The 16,905-nt window shown below is 35.3% G+C and overlaps 1 protein-coding gene across 2 annotated transcripts in view; it reads left to right on the forward strand.

The window, feature by feature from the left end:
* LOC141561376 (uncharacterized) overlaps positions 1-16,905 on the forward strand; it is a 150,609-nt gene that overhangs the window by 17,056 nt on the left and 116,648 nt on the right. The window contains exons 13-24 of one of the 2 annotated variants that reach the window (XM_074300860.1): positions 550-587; positions 1,848-1,920; positions 3,108-3,145; positions 4,407-4,479; positions 5,666-5,703; positions 6,965-7,037; positions 8,224-8,261; positions 9,538-9,610; positions 10,795-10,832; positions 12,152-12,224; positions 13,409-13,446; positions 14,765-14,837. In XM_074300860.1, the coding sequence (XP_074156961.1) occupies positions 550-587; positions 1,848-1,920; positions 3,108-3,145; positions 4,407-4,479; positions 5,666-5,703; positions 6,965-7,037; positions 8,224-8,261; positions 9,538-9,610; positions 10,795-10,832; positions 12,152-12,224; positions 13,409-13,446; positions 14,765-14,837 (666 nt within the window). The remainder of the gene's footprint in view (positions 1-549; positions 588-1,847; positions 1,921-3,107; positions 3,146-4,406; positions 4,480-5,665; positions 5,704-6,964; positions 7,038-8,223; positions 8,262-9,537; positions 9,611-10,794; positions 10,833-12,151; positions 12,225-13,408; positions 13,447-14,764; positions 14,838-16,905) is intronic. The other variant, XM_074300861.1, reaches the window with a different exon arrangement.

Genomic DNA, 16,905 nt, shown 5'->3' on the forward strand with positions numbered 1-16,905 from the left:
CACACCACAGTAAAAAAGTGCTTGATGACAGGAAAATCGGACCCAATAATTCAGGCATTCAAATACCTAAGGATTGTTAAATTGCCACAAAAATACTATGAAATTCACAATTAACTTGCCATATCCTATCCCCTGCTTTATGCTTATAATCTCTGAAAAATTTCGGGATATTTCTCCTTCTCAACATCTTGGCTGTAGAGGAGAAATCCATGATGTCCCAACTGGGTCAACTTTGCAATTCTAAATATCCAGGTATTAGGTTCATAGACACAAATTCTCACTTTCCTTTCATCAGTGTAAAAAAAAAAAATGCTTCCGGGAATGGCAGCTACCTTGGTGTGAGCTATATTGTGAATATGAATTTTATATTTGGAGCTTTACAGATTCTCTGTGTCACACTGAAGAGCACTCATGCAAATGTAAATGATGTTTTGTTTTAGAAAAGATCTTAAATCTAGTTAGGCCTTTCTAGACTCTTTTAGAAAGAGGATTAATGTTTCATTTTCTTCTTCTTTCTTTTCACTTCATTCCTTGCTGAAATATAAAAAGTAATGAAAGTGAAGAAAGCAATTGGTCATCTGATGAGGGTGAGTCCTGCCACTTATTTTGTGTATTTGTTGATTTCAGTATAGTGAGATCATAAGAAGATTATTGAATGTTTTTAGAAAAACTAGTTTATTGCAAAAAATAATACAAACCCATGCAACTGGATAAGAAAACTACAGAGTGAACACTGAGATGTGGCCAGCTATAAACTGGCCAGGATTCAGTGTACATAACGATAAATTGCCAATTTCTTCAAAATGTATATATTTATACATGAAATTATATTCCTGAAAGTACATCTTTCTCCCCTGCAAATAGCTCTTTTGTTCAGCTGTGTATTTTTTTAGTTTATAGTTTTTGCTACTTTTTTTTTGTTTCCTCTGAACACCATATCAAGTTGGAATTAAAAATTGATATATTTATGAATATAAAGTAAGATAAATTCATATATTTTCATATTATACACATACACATAACTCTCCTTTACACATACACACACGTTTCCTACAACAGTTAAGATTGCTTGAATTCCTCCCCGAATCCTCCAATGATAGCAATTCTGAGCAAACAGCAACCTTAATGAGTGAAATGAGCATGCTTAGGAGGGTCTTCCCTTAGTAGAGAACACTAAAGTATATTTGTCAGTTTCCAATTTAGAAATAATTAAGAGAAACATTCAATTCTATGAAATATCTAAAGTCTCAAAGTTTTTGCTGCTTCAGTCTTTTTCTTCGCACCAAAATGTCTCATACAGGCTGACTTGAGCAATATGGTCAGCATTTGAGTGTCCTTTGCTCTCCCCCTTTTTATTTGTCAGGGGTATGTTGTGCTCTAAATTACACTAACAAACTCCATGTTTGGTCATATTATGCATTGAGTGGATTCTGTAGATTATTGACACACACTGATAATCACATCTTAGGAGAAAAAGTATTTTAGCTGCTTGTTGGCAAAGGTGATGTCCATCTTCATCTTAGCTTCCTTTGCATCCCAGGGAGTGTAGATGGTTTACTATGTTTCCCAAAATGATTTTATTTCCAAGAAATTGCCCCACAGGTCGAAATATCTGTCATAGAGTGTTTTAGATTTCAGTGACATTTTAACTTTTGCAGTAAAGAAGCATGCAAGTCGTTAGCCCTTCGAGTTGATCATACATATTTGGGGGGAAGGAAGGGGTCCTAGAAACCTGTACCTGTGTCATTGTAAGGAACCACATGAGAAAACTATCACTTTCAAAACTTGTCTGATTTATGCATTTGACTGCTTCTTTGGTTTGTTATTGGATATTTTTATACTTACAGATATATTGGAATCGTATCTTCATTACCGTCATAACAACACACCTGAGTCAAACAGGATAAAAGATGAGAAAAAGTGAGCTTCCCTTCTTCCCCAAACACTTTATTCCAATTAGCTCTGTAAGGAGGACCTCAAAAGGTTCAGAATACCTTCATTTTTTTAGAGAAGAAGATACCTTGTATAAAGAATGTACATACCTTCAAATGGAAGGGACATTTCCTTGAAATTTAGAGGTCTCGAATTCAAAAATAGACTTCTCATATATCACCAGCAACATTTCCTTCTTTTAAAATATTTGCATAGTCACTGGGTTGTGACTATGAGTTGTGGAGTATCAGACACTTATTTTTAAGGGTTTCAGATTCGAACTGAAACTGAACTCAGGCCTCCTGACTCCAATGTCTGGTGCACTTTCCAATGTCCCTTCTAGCTGCTGTAACATTATGTTTTACTTTAAGTATAAGTATTTTTCTACATTCTCTATTATCATATTGACTGATTAGAAACCATATGATGCTTCAGTCATTCCAGAGAACAGAATTTTTGGAGGTAATATTCCTTGATTGGGGAGAAGATATGTCTCTTAAAGCAGTGATTGAGTGAAATGGGATTAAGAAAGAAAGTGGAAGCTTAATTGTAGCTCTTACCCCATAGCACTTAAAGCAAAAATAAGTTGAGTAGAGAGGGATCTCTACCTGAGAGGACATTAACTCACACCACAGTAAAAAAGTGCTTGATGACAGGAAAATCGGACCCAATAATTCAGGCATTCAAATACCTAAGGATTGTTAAATTGCCACAAAAATACTATGAAATTCACAATTAACTTGCCATATCCTATCCCCTGCTTTATGCTTATAATCTCTGAAAAATTTCGGGATATTTCTCCTTCTCAACATCTTGGCTGTAGAGGAGAAATCCATGATGTCCCAACTGGGTCAACTTTGCAATTCTAAATATCCAGGTATTAGGTTCATAGACACAAATTCTCACTTTCCTTTCATCAGTGTAAAAAAAAAAAAATGCTTCCGGGAATGGCAGCTACCTTGGTGTGAGCTATATTGTGAATATGAATTTTATATTTGGAGCTTTACAGATTCTCTGTGTCACACTGAAGAGCACTCATGCAAATGTAAATGATGTTTTGTTTTAGAAAAGATCTTAAATCTAGTTAGGCCTTTCTAGACTCTTTTAGAAAGAGGATTAATGTTTCATTTTCTTCTTCTTTCTTTTCACTTCATTCCTTGCTGAAATATAAAAAGTAATGAAAGTGAAGAAAGCAATTGGTCATCTGATGAGGGTGAGTCCTGCCACTTATTTTGTGTATTTGTTGATTTAAGTATAGTGAGATCATAAGAAGATTATTGAATGTTTTTAGAAAAACTAGTTTATTGCAAAAAATAATACAAACCCATGCAACTGGATAAGAAAACTACAGAGTGAACACTGCGATGTGGCCAGCTATAAACTGGCCAGGATTCAGTGTACATAACGATAAATTGCCAATTTCTTCAAAATGTATATATTTATACATGAAATTATATTCCTGAAAGTACATCTTTCTCCCCTGCAAATAGCTCTTTTGTTCAGCTGTGTATTTTTTTAGTTTATAGTTTTTGCTACTTTTTTTTTTGTTTCCTCTGAACACCATATCAAGTTGGAATTAAAAATTGATATATTTATGAATATAAAGTAAGATAAATTCATATATTTTCATATTATACACATACACATAACTCTCCTTTACACATACACACACGTTTCCTACAACAGTTAAGATTGCTTGAATTCCTCCCCGAATCCTCCAATGATAGCAATTCTGAGCAAACAGCAACCTTAATGAGTGAAATGAGCATGCTTAGTAGGGTCTTCCCTTAGTAGAGAACACTAAAGTGTATTTGTCAGTTTCCAATTTAGAAATAATTAAGAGAAACATTCAATTCTATGAAATATCTAAAGTCTCAAAGTTTTTGCTGCTTCAGTCTTTTTCTTCGCACCAAAATGTCTCATACAGGCTGACTTGAGCAATATGGTCAGCATTTGAGTGTCCTTTGCTCTCCCCCTTTTTATTTGTCAGGGGTATGTTGTGCTCTAAATTACACTAACAAACTCCATGTTTGGTCATATTATGCATTGAGTGGATTCTGTAGATTATTGACACACACTGATAATCACATCTTAGGAGAAAAAGTATTTTAGCTGCTTGTTGGCAAAGGTGATGTCCATCTTCATCTTAGCTTCCTTTGCATCCCAGGGAGTGTAGATGGTTTACTATGATTCCCAAAATGATTTTATTTCCAAGAAATTGCCCCACAGGTCGAAATATCTGTCATAGAGTGTTTTAGATTTCAGTGACATTTTAACTTTTGCAGTAAAGAAGCATGCAAGTCGTTAGCCCTTCGAGTTGATCATACATATTTGGGGGGAAGGAAGAGGTCCTAGAAACCTGTACCTGTGTCATTGTAAGGAACCACATGAGAAAACTATCACTTTCAAAACTTGTCTGATTTATGCATTTGACTGCTTCTTTGGTTTGTTATTGGATATTTTTATACTTACAGATATATTGGAATCGTATCTTCATTACCGTCATAACAACACACCTGAGTCAAACAGGATAAAAGATGAGAAAAAGTGAGCTTCCCTTCTTCCCCAAACACTTTATTCCAATTAGCTCTGTAAGGAGGACCTCAAAAGGTTCAGAATACCTTCATTTTTTTAGAGAAGAAGATACCTTGTATAAAGAATGTACATACCTTCAAATGGAAGGGACATTTCCTTGAAATTTAGAGGTCTCGAATTCAAAAATAGACTTCTCATATATCACCAGCAACATTTCCTTCTTTTAAAATATTTGCATAGTCACTGGGTTGTGACTATGAGTTGTGGAGTATCAGACACTTATTTTTAAGGGTTTCAGATTCGAACTGAAACTGAACTCAGGCCTCCTGACTCCAATGTCTGGTGCACTTTCCAATGTCCCTTCTAGCTGCTGTAACATTATGTTTTACTTTAAGTATAAGTATTTTTCTACATTCTCTATTATCATATTGACTGATTAGAAACCATATGATGCTTCAGTCATTCCAGAGAACAGAATTTTTGGAGGTAATATTCCTTGACTGGGGAGAAGATATGTCTCTTAAAGCAGTGATTGAGTGAAATGGGATTAAGAAAGAAAGTGGAAGCTTAATTGTAGCTCTTACCCCATAGCACTTAAAGCAAAAATAAGTTGAGTAGAGAGGGATCTCTACCTGAGAGGACATTAACTCACACCACAGTAAAAAAGTGCTTGATGACAGGAAAATCGGACCCAATAATTCAGGCATTCAAATACCTAAGGATTGTTAAATTGCCACAAAAATACTATGAAATTCACAATTAACTTGCCATATCCTATCCCCTGCTTTATGCTTATAATCTCTGAAAAATTTCGGGATATTTCTCCTTCTCAACATCTTGGCTGTAGAGGAGAAATCCATGATGTCCCAACTGGGTCAACTTTGCAATTCTAAATATCCAGGTATTAGGTTCATAGACACAAATTCTCACTTTCCTTTCATCAGTGTAAAAAAAAAAAATGCTTCCGGGAATGGCAGCTACCTTGGTGTGAGCTATATTGTGAATATGAATTTTATATTTGGAGCTTTACAGATTCTCTGTGTCACACTGAAGAGCACTCATGCAAATGTAAATGATGTTTTGTTTTAGAAAAGATCTTAAATCTAGTTAGGCCTTTCTAGACTCTTTTAGAAAGAGGATTAATGTTTCATTTTCTTCTTCTTTCTTTTCACTTCATTCCTTGCTGAAATATAAAAAGTAATGAAAGTGAAGAAAGCAATTGGTCATCTGATGAGGGTGAGTCCTGCCACTTATTTTGTGTATTTGTTGATTTCAGTATAGTGAGATCATAAGAAGATTATGGAATGTTTTTAGAAAAACTAGTTTATTGCAAAAAATAATACAAACCCATGCAACTGGATAAGAAAACTACAGAGTGAACACTGAGATGTGGCCAGCTATAAACTGGCCAGGATTCAGTGTACATAACGATAAATTGCCAATTTCTTCAAAATGTATATATTTATACATGAAATTATATTCCTGAAAGTACATCTTTCTCCCCTGCAAATAGCTCTTTTGTTCAGCTGTGTATTTTTTTAGTTTATAGTTTTTGCTACTTTTTTTTTTGTTTCCTCTGAACACCATATCAAGTTGGAATTAAAAATTGATATATTTATGAATATAAAGTAAGATAAATTCATATATTTTCATATTATACACATACACATAACTCTCCTTTACACATACACACACGTTTCCTACAACAGTTAAGATTGCTTGAATTCCTCCCCGAATCCTCCAATGATAGCAATTCTGAGCAAACAGCAACCTTAATGAGTGAAATGAGCATGCTTAGGAGGGTCTTCCCTTAGTAGAGAACACTAAAGTGTATTTGTCAGTTTCCAATTTAGAAATAATTAAGAGAAACATTCAATTCTATGAAATATCTAAAGTCTCAAAGTTTTTGCTGCTTCAGTCTTTTTCTTCGCACCAAAATGTCTCATACAGGCTGACTTGAGCAATATGGTCAGCATTTGAGTGTCCTTTGCTCTCCCCCTTTTTATTTGTCAGGGGTATGTTGTGCTCTAAATTACACTAACAAACTCCATGTTTGGTCATATTATGCATTGAGTGGATTCTGTAGATTATTGACACACACTGATAATCACATCTTAGGAGAAAAAGTATTTTAGCTGCTTGTTGGCAAAGGTGATGTCCATCTTCATCTTAGCTTCCTTTGCATCCCAGGGAGTGTAGATGGTTTACTATGTTTCCCAAAATGATTTTATTTCCAAGAAATTGCCCCACAGGTCGAAATATCTGTCATAGAGTGTTTTAGATTTCAGTGACATTTTAACTTTTGCAGTAAAGAAGCATGCAAGTCGTTAGCCCTTCGAGTTGATCATACATATTTGGGGGGAAGGAAGAGGTCCTAGAAACCTGTACCTGTGTCATTGTAAGGAACCACATGAGAAAACTATCACTTTCAAAACTTGTCTGATTTATGCATTTGACTGCTTCTTTGGTTTGTTATTGGATATTTTTATACTTACAGATATATTGGAATCGTATCTTCATTACCGTCATAACAACACACCTGAGTCAAACAGGATAAAAGATGAGAAAAAGTGAGCTTCCCTTCTTCCCCAAACACTTTATTCCAATTAGCTCTGTAAGGAGGACCTCAAAAGGTTCAGAATACCTTCATTTTTTTAGAGAAGAAGATACCTTGTATAAAGAATGTACATACCTTCAAATGGAAGGGACATTTCCTTGAAATTTAGAGGTCTCGAATTCAAAAATAGACTTCTCATATATCACCAGCAACATTTCCTTCTTTTAAAATATTTGCATAGTCACTGGGTTGTGACTATGAGTTGTGGAGTATCAGACACTTATTTTTAAGGGTTTCAGATTCGAACTGAAACTGAACTCAGGCCTCCTGACTCCAATGTCTGGTGCACTTTCCAATGTCCCTTCTAGCTGCTGTAACATTATGTTTTACTTTAAGTATAAGTATTTTTCTACATTCTCTATTATCATATTGACTGATTAGAAACCATATGATGCTTCAGTCATTCCAGAGAACAGAATTTTTGGAGGTAATATTCCTTGACTGGGGAGAAGATATGTCTCTTAAAGCAGTGATTGAGTGAAATGGGATTAAGAAAGAAAGTGGAAGCTTAATTGTAGCTCTTACCCCATAGCACTTAAAGCAAAAATAAGTTGAGTAGAGAGGGATCTCTACCTGAGAGGACATTAACTCACACCACAGTAAAAAAGTGCTTGATGACAGGAAAATCGGACCCAATAATTCAGGCATTCAAATACCTAAGGATTGTTAAATTGCCACAAAAATACTATGAAATTCACAATTAACTTGCCATATCCTATCCCCTGCTTTATGCTTATAATCTCTGAAAAATTTCGGGATATTTCTCCTTCTCAACATCTTGGCTGTAGAGGAGAAATCCATGATGTCCCAACTGGGTCAACTTTGCAATTCTAAATATCCAGGTATTAGGTTCATAGACACAAATTCTCACTTTCCTTTCATCAGTGTAAAAAAAAAAAATGCTTCCGGGAATGGCAGCTACCTTGGTGTGAGCTATATTGTGAATATGAATTTTATATTTGGAGCTTTACAGATTCTCTGTGTCACACTGAAGAGCACTCATGCAAATGTAAATGATGTTTTGTTTTAGAAAAGATCTTAAATCTAGTTAGGCCTTTCTAGACTCTTTTAGAAAGAGGATTAATGTTTCATTTTCTTCTTCTTTCTTTTCACTTCATTCCTTGCTGAAATATAAAAAGTAATGAAAGTGAAGAAAGCAATTGGTCATCTGATGAGGGTGAGTCCTGCCACTTATTTTGTGTATTTGTTGATTTCAGTATAGTGAGATCATAAGAAGATTATTGAATGTTTTTAGAAAAACTAGTTTATTGCAAAAAATAATACAAACCCATGCAACTGGATAAGAAAACTACAGAGTGAACACTGAGATGTGGCCAGCTATAAACTGGCCAGGATTCAGTGTACATAACGATATGCCAATTTCTTCAAAATGTATATATTTATACATGAAATTATATTCCTGAAAGTACATCTTTCTCCCCTGCAAATAGCTCTTTTGTTCAGCTGTGTATTTTTTTAGTTTATAGTTTTTGCTGCTTTTTTTTTGTTTCCTCTGAACACCATATCAAGTTGGAATTACAAATTGATATATTTATGAATATAAAGTAAGATAAATTCATATATTTTCATATTATACACATACACATAACTCTCCTTTACACATACACACGTTTCCTACAACAGTTAAGATTGCTTGAATTACTCCCCGAATCCTCCAATGATAGCAATACTGAGCAAACAGCAACCTTAATGAGTGAAAAGGGCATGCTTTGGAGGGTCTTCCCTTAGTAGAGAACTCTAAAGTATATTCGTCAGTTTCCAATTTAGAAATAATTAAGAGAAACATTCAATTCTATGAAATATCTAAAGTCTCAATTTTTTTCCTACTTCAGTCTTTTTCTTTGCACCAAAAAGTCTCATAAAGGCTGACTGGAGCAATATGATCAGCATTTGAGTTTCCTTAGCTCTTCCCCCCCCCCCCCGCTGTGATTTGTCATTGGTATTTTCTGCTCTAAATTACACTAACAAACTCCATGTTTGGTCATATTATGCATTGAGTGGATTCTGTAGATTATTGACACACACTGATACTCATATCTTAGGAGAAAAAGTATTTTAGCTGCTTGTTGGCAAAGGTGATGTCCATCTTCATCTTTGCTTCCTTTGCATCCCAGGGAGTGTAGATGGTTTACTATGTCTCCAAAAATAATTTTATTTCCAAGAAATTGCCCCACAGGTCGAAATATCTGTCATAGAGTGTTTTAGATTTCAGTGACATTTTAACTTTTGCAGTAAAGAAGCATGCAACTCGTTAGCCCTTCGAGTTGATCATACATATTTGGGGGGAAGGAAGAGGTCCTTGAAATCTGTACCTGTGTCATTGCAATGAACCACAGGAGAAAACTATCACTTTCAAAAATTGTCTAGCAATCTTTCTGATTATGCGTTTTACTGCTTCTTTGGGTTGATATTTGAATTTTTTATACTTACAGATGTAAAGAATTTTCAATTGGGATTTCATCACAAGAACACCCTTGATCCACTAATAATAGAGGATGAGCAAAAGTGAGCTTCCCTTCTTCCCCCAAATTTTATTCCAATTAGCTCTGAATAGAGGACCTCCAAAGGTTCTGAATACATCCACTTTCTAAAGGGAATAATATATCTTGTAAAGAATTTACATACACCCAAATGCATGACTAGAAGTGACTTTTGCTTAAAACATAGATATCTCTGTTGCAAAAATAACTTTGCCCCTTATATTAGCCACATCATTTCCTTCTTTTAAAATATTTGCATAGTCCCTTGGTTGATATGTGTTGTGGAGTATCAGACACTTATTTTTAAGGATTTGAGTTTCGAACTGAAATTGAACACAGGCCTCCTGACTCCAATGTCTGGTGCTCTTTCCAATGTGCCTTCTAGCTGCTGTCCAATTATCTTTTATTTGAAGTATTTTTCTACATTTCCTATTATCATATTGACTGATTAGAAATCATATGATGCTTCAGTCATTCCGGAGAACAGAATTTTTGGAGGTAATATTCCTTGACTGGGGAGAAAATATGTCTCTTAAAGCAGTGATTGAGTGAAATGGGATTAAGAAAGAAAGTGGAAGCTTAATTGTAGCTCTTACCCCATAGCACTTAAAGCAAAAATAAGTTGAGTAGAGAGGGATCTCTACCTGAGAGGACATTAACTCACACCACAGTAAAAAAGTGCTTGATGCCAGGAAAATCGGACCCAATAATTCAGGCATTCAAATACATAAGGATTGTTAAATTGCCACAAAAATACTATGAAATTCATAATTAACTTGCCATATCCTATCCCCTGTTTTATGCTTATAATCTCTGAGAAATTTCAGGATATTTCTCCTTCTCAACATCTTGGCTGTAGAGGAGAAATCCATGATGTCTGAACTGGGTTAACTTTGCAATTCTAAATATCCAGGTATTAGGTTCATAGACACAAATTCTCACTTTCCTTTCATCAGTGTAAAAAAAAAAATGCTTCCGGGAATGGCAGCTACCTTGGTGTGAGCTATATTGTGAATATGAATTTTATATTTGGAAATTTGTAAATTCTCTGTGTCACACTGAAGAGCACTCATGCAAATGTAAATGATGTTTTGTTTTAGAAAAGATCTTAAATCTAATTAGGCCTTTCTAGACTCTTTTAGAAAGAGGATTAATGTTTCTTTTCCTTCTTCTTTCTTTTCACTTCATTCCTTGCTGATAAATAAAAAGTAATGAAAGAGAAGAAAGCAATTGGTCATCTGATGAGGGTGAGTCCCGCCACTTATTTTGTGTATTTGTTGATTTCAGTATAGTGAGATCATAAGAAGATTATTGATTGTTTTTAGAAAAATTAGTTTATAGCTGGCCACATCGCAGTGTTCACTATGTAGTTATGTTATCCAGTTGCATAGGTTTGTATTATTTTTTGCTAGTGAACACTGAGATGTGGCCAGCTATAAACTGGCCAGGATTCAGTGTACATTACGATAAATTGCCAATTTCCTCAAAATGTATATACATGAAATTATATTCCTGAAAGTACATCTTTCTCCCTAGCAAATAGCTCTTTTGTTCAGCTGTGTATTTTTTTAGTTTATAGTTTTTCCTACTTTTTTTTGTTTTCTCTAAACACCACATCATGGTGGAATTACAAATTGATATATTTATGAATATAAAGTATGATAATATAAGTAAGCTAAGTTCATATATTTTCATATTATACACATACACATAACTCTCCTTTCCACATACACACATGTTTCCTACAACAGTTAAGATTGCTTGAATTCCTCCCCGAATCCTCCAATGATAGCAATACTGAGCAAACAGCAACCTTAATGAGTGAAAAGTGCATGCTTTGGAGGGTCTTCCCTTAGTAGAGAACTCTAAAGTATATTCGTCAGTTTCCAATTTAGAAATAATTAAGAGAAACATTCAATTCTATGAAATATCTAAAGTCTCAATTTTTTTGCTGCTTCAGTCTTTTTCTTTGCACCAAAATGTCTCATAAAGGCTGACTGGAGCAATATGATCAGCATTTGAGTTTCCTTAGCTCTTCCCTCCCCCCCCACCCCCCGCCGTGATTTGTCATTGGTATTTTCTGCTCTAAATTACACTAACAAACTCCATGTTTGGTCATATTATGCATTGAGTGGATTCTGTAGATTATTGACACACACTGATAATCACATCTTAGGAGAAAAAGTATTTTAGCTGCTTGTTGGCAAAGGTGATGTCCATCTTCATCTTAGCTTCCTTTGCATCCCAGGGAGTGTAGATGGTTTACTATGTTTCCCAAAATGATTTTATTTCCAAGAAATTGCCCCACAGGTCGAAATATCTGTCATAGAGTGTTTTAGATTTCAGTGACATTTTAACTTTTGCAGTAAAGAAGCATGCAACTCGTTAGCCCTTCGAGTTGATCATACATATTTGGGGGGAAGGAAGAGGTCCTAGACATCTGTACCTGTGTCATTGCAATGAACCACAGGAGAAAACTATCACTTTCAAAAATTGTCTAGCAATCTTTCTGATTATGCGTTTTACTGCTTCTTTGGATTGACATTTGAATTTTTTATACTTACAGATGTAAAGAATTTTCACTTGGGATTTCATCACAAGAACACCCTTGATCCACTAATAATAGAGGATGAGCAAAAGTGAGCTTCCCTTCTTCCCCCAAATTTTATTCCAATTAGCTCTGAATAGAGGACCTCCAAAGGTTCTGAATACATCCACTTTTTAAAGGGAATAATATATCTTGGAAAGAATTTACGTACACCCAAATGCATGACTAGAAGTGACTTTTGCTTAAAACATAGATATCTCTGTTGCAAAAATATCTTTGCCCATTATATTAGCCACATCATTTCCTTCTTTTAAAATATTTGCATAGTCCCTGGGTTGATATGTGTTGTGGAATATCAGACACTTATTTTTAAGGATTTGAGTTTCGAATTGAAATTGAACACAGGCCTCCTGACTCCAATGTCTGGTGCTCTTTCCAATGTGCCTTGAAGCTGCTGTCCAATTATCTTTTATTTGAAGTATTTTTCTACATTCTCTATTATCATATTGACTGATTAGAAATGATATGATGCTTCAGTCATTCCGGAGAACAGAATTTTTGGAGGTAATATTCCTTGACTGGGGAGAAGATATGTCTCTTAAAGCAGTGATTGAGTGAAATGGGATTAAGAAAGAAAGTGGAAGCTTAATTGTAGCTCTTACCCCATAGCACTTAAAGCAAAAATAAGTTGAGTAGAGAGGGATCTCTACCTGAGAGGACATTAACTCACACCACAGTAAAAAAGTGCTTGATGCCAGGAAAATCGGACCCAATAATTCAGGCATTCAAATACATAAGGATTTTTAAATTGCCACAAAAATACTATGAAATTCATAATTAACTTGCCATATCCTATCCCCTGTTTTATGCTTATAATCTCTGAGAAATTTCAGGATATTTCTCCTTCTCAACATCTTGGCTGTAGAGGAGAAATCCATGATGTCTGAACTGGGTTAACTTTGCAATTCTAAATATCCAGGTATTAGGTTCATAGACACAAATTCTCACTTTCCTTTCATCAGTGTAAAAAAAAAAATGCTTCCGGGAATGGCAGCTACCTTGGTGTGAGCTATATTGTGAATATGAATTTTATATTTGGAAATTTGCAAATTCTCTGTGTCACACTGAAGAGCACTCATGCAAATATAAATGATGTTTTGTTTTAGAAAAGATCTTAAATCTAATTAGGCCTTTCTAGACTCTTTTAGAAAGAGGATTAATGTTTCTTTTCCTTCTTCTTTCTTTTCACTTCATTCCTTGCTGATAAATAAAAAGTAATGAAAGAGAAGAAAGCAATTGGTCATCTGATGAGGGTGAGTCCCGCCACTTATTTTGTGTATTTGTTGATTTCAGTATAGTGAGATCATAAGAAGATTATTGATTGTTTTTAGAAAAATTAGTTTATAGCTGGCCACATCTCAGTGTTCACTATGTAGTTATGTTATCCAGTTGCATAGGTTTGTATTATTTTTTGCTAGTGAACACTGAGATGTGGCCAGCTATAAACTGGCCAGGATTCAGTGTACATTACGATAAATTGCCAATTTCCTCAAAATGTATATACATGAAATTATATTCCTGAAAGTACATCTTTCTCCCCTGCAAATAGCTCTTTTGTTCAGCTGTGTATTTTTTTAGTTTATAATTTTTCCTACTTTTTTTTGTTTTCTCTAAACACCACATCATGGTGGAATTACAAATTGATATATTTATGAATATAAAGTATGATAATATAAGTAAGCTAAGTTCATATATTTTCATATTATACACATACACATAACTCTCCTTTACACATACACACATGTTTCCTACAACAGTTAAGATTGCTTGAATTCCTCCCCGAATCCTCCAATGATAGCAATACTGAGCAAACAGCAACCTTAATGAGTGAAAAGGGCATGCTTTGGAGGGTCTTCCCTTAGTAGAGAACTCTAAAGTATATTCGTCAGTTTCCAATTTAGAAATAATTAAGAGAAACATTCAATTCTATGAAATATCTAAAGTCTCAATTTTTTTGCTGCTTCAGTCTTTTTCTTTGCACCAAAATGTCTCATAAAGGCTGACTGGAGCAATATGATCAGCATTTGAGTTTCCTTAGCTCTTCCCTCCCCCCCACCCCCTGCTGTGATTTGTCATTGGTATTTTCTGCTCTAAATTACACTAACAAACTCCATGTTTGGTCATATTATGCATTGAGTGGATTCTGTAGATTATTGACACACACTGATAATCACATCTTAGGAGAAAAAGTATTTTAGCTGCTTGTTGGCAAAGGGGATGTCCATCTTCATCTTTGCTTCCTTTGCATCCCAGGGAGTGTAGATGGTTTACTATTTTTCCCAAAATGATTTTATTTCCAAGAAATTGCCCCACAGGTCGAAATATCTGTCATAGAGTGTTTTAGATTTCAGTGACATTTTAACTTTTGCAGTAAAGAAGCATGCAACTCGTTAGCCCTTCGAGTTGATCATACATATTTGGGGGGAAGGAAGAGGTCCTAGAAACCTGTACCTGTGTCATTGTAAGGAACCACATGAGAAAACTATCACTTTCAAAAATTGTCTAGCAATCTTTCTGATTATGCGTTTTACTGCTTCTTTGGATTGACATTTGAATTTTTTATACTTACAGATGTAAAGAATTTTCACTTGGGATTTCATCACAAGAACACCCTTGATCCACTAATAATAGAGGATGAGCAAAAGTGAGCTTCGCTTCTTCCCCCAAACTTTATTCCAATTAGCTCTGAATAGAGGACCTCCAAAGGTTCTGAATACATCCACTTTTTAAAGGGAATAATATATCTTGGAAAGAATTTACATGCCCCCAAATGCATGACTAGAAGTGACTTTTGCTTAAAATTTAGTTATCTCTCTTGCAAAAATAACTTTGCCCCTTATATTAGCCACATCATTTCCTTCTTTTAAAATATTTGCATAGTCACTGAGTTGATATGAGTTGTGGTGCATCAGAAACTTATTTTTAAGGGTTTGAGTTTGGAACTGAAATTGAACACAGGCCTCCTGACTCCAATGTCTGGTGCCCTTTCCAATGTGCCTTCTAGCTGCTGTCCCATTATCTGTTATTTAAGTATTTTTCTACATTCTCTATTTTCATATTGACTGATTAGAAACCATATGATGCTTCAGTCATTCCAGAGAACAAAATTTTCTGAGGTACTATTCCTTGACTGGGGAGAACACATGTCTCTTAAAGCAGGGATTAAGAAAGAAAGTGGAGGCTTAATTGTAGCTCTTGCCACATAGCACTTAAAGCAGGATCTCTACCTGAGAGGACATTAACTCATGCCATAGTAAAAAAAGTTCTTGAGTCCAGGAAAATCGGACCCAGTAATTCAAGCATTCAAATACCTAAGGATTGTTAAATTGCCACAAAAATACTATGAAATTCACAATTAACCCCTGCTTTATGCTTATAATCTCTGATCAATTTCAGGATATTTCTCCTTCTCAACATCTTGGCTGTAGAGGAGAAATCCATGATGTCCCAACTGGGTCAGCTTTGCATTTCTAAATCTCCAGGTTGTAGGTTCACACACCCAAATCCCCAGTTTAATTTCACATGTGTAACAAAGCCCTCTGGGAGCACCAGCTACATCTGTGTTCTCACATAATTCCAACCTATTGATCATCTTTTATATACTTTAGACTGTGATTACTCTGAGAAGCTGCACCTCGCAAAAGAAATGCTTCTCTTTGAATTAAGTGTCTTTCTATTTCAAGAAATATTTCTGAGTCTATTCAAAGACAATCAAATATGCTGCCCTTTAGCTCTTTAGTTTACAAAGCTAAAATAAAAAGGAACAAATTGACATTGCTAAACTTTTTATTTTAAAGGAGAGATTCTTTTTTTTTCTCTCTTTTTGTGTCTGAGACTGAACTGACTTTAGCTAAATTCCCTTGGTTGTCATAGCAAAACTGTCCCTGGATTGTCCCTTCTCTCTTCTCTTACTCTTTTCCATTCTTCACTCAGGCTCTTAGCTTTATCTTCCTTTCATGAACCTGGTGTTCAGAAGATATTGAAGATTTCTTGAGACCAAGACACACTTTTTATTTGGGGGAGTTGTTCTATAATGTTTTATTCCACACACATTTATAATCTATTGCCAGCCCCAGTGTTATTCCTCCTCATAAATACCAGTGTATGGAAGAAGAAATCAGTATCACTGAGTAGACCTTAGGTTCCTGGGGAAGTGACCCATCTGTCCTCTGACAAGGGAAGTGCTTGGCAGATAGGAAAAAGGCCTGAAGATACACCAGAGGCAGCCGGGTCGCAGAAATTTTTTAACAGGTTAGGGAGGAATAGGATTGGGTCAAGTTTGAAAGCATTGATTGAAGGAATTCTCCTATAGAAGGAAACTACTTCCATTCCCCCAAAGCAGTTGGGAACCTCCATGTCAAAATCTTTTCATACCTATGGAGTCCACCCAGAGCTGCACTGACTTAGTCCATATTCAAGCAGCAAATATACATGTCAGGCTCAGAAATGCACTCTGCTCGTCCTCACTAAGTTGTCAATTCTTCTCTAAATCACGTTGAACTTCTCTGAACTCAGTTTTCCCAGGAGGAGGAGGATTGTATAAGAGACACTGGTCTCTAATTGTTTCCAGAACCACCTCCTTCCCCTTCCCCAATCCTCTCTACACTCTGTGATTGAGTTGGGACTTGACAGCAGGAAAACAATTCTTGTCATTGGTTTTTGTTTTTTTGCTGGCAAGTTCTCGACTTATCATAACTTTGTGAACTTCTTTA

This window comes from Sminthopsis crassicaudata, chromosome 3, assembly GCF_048593235.1.
Source record: "Sminthopsis crassicaudata isolate SCR6 chromosome 3, ASM4859323v1, whole genome shotgun sequence".
NCBI classification, from domain to species: Eukaryota; Metazoa; Chordata; class Mammalia; order Dasyuromorphia; family Dasyuridae; genus Sminthopsis; species Sminthopsis crassicaudata.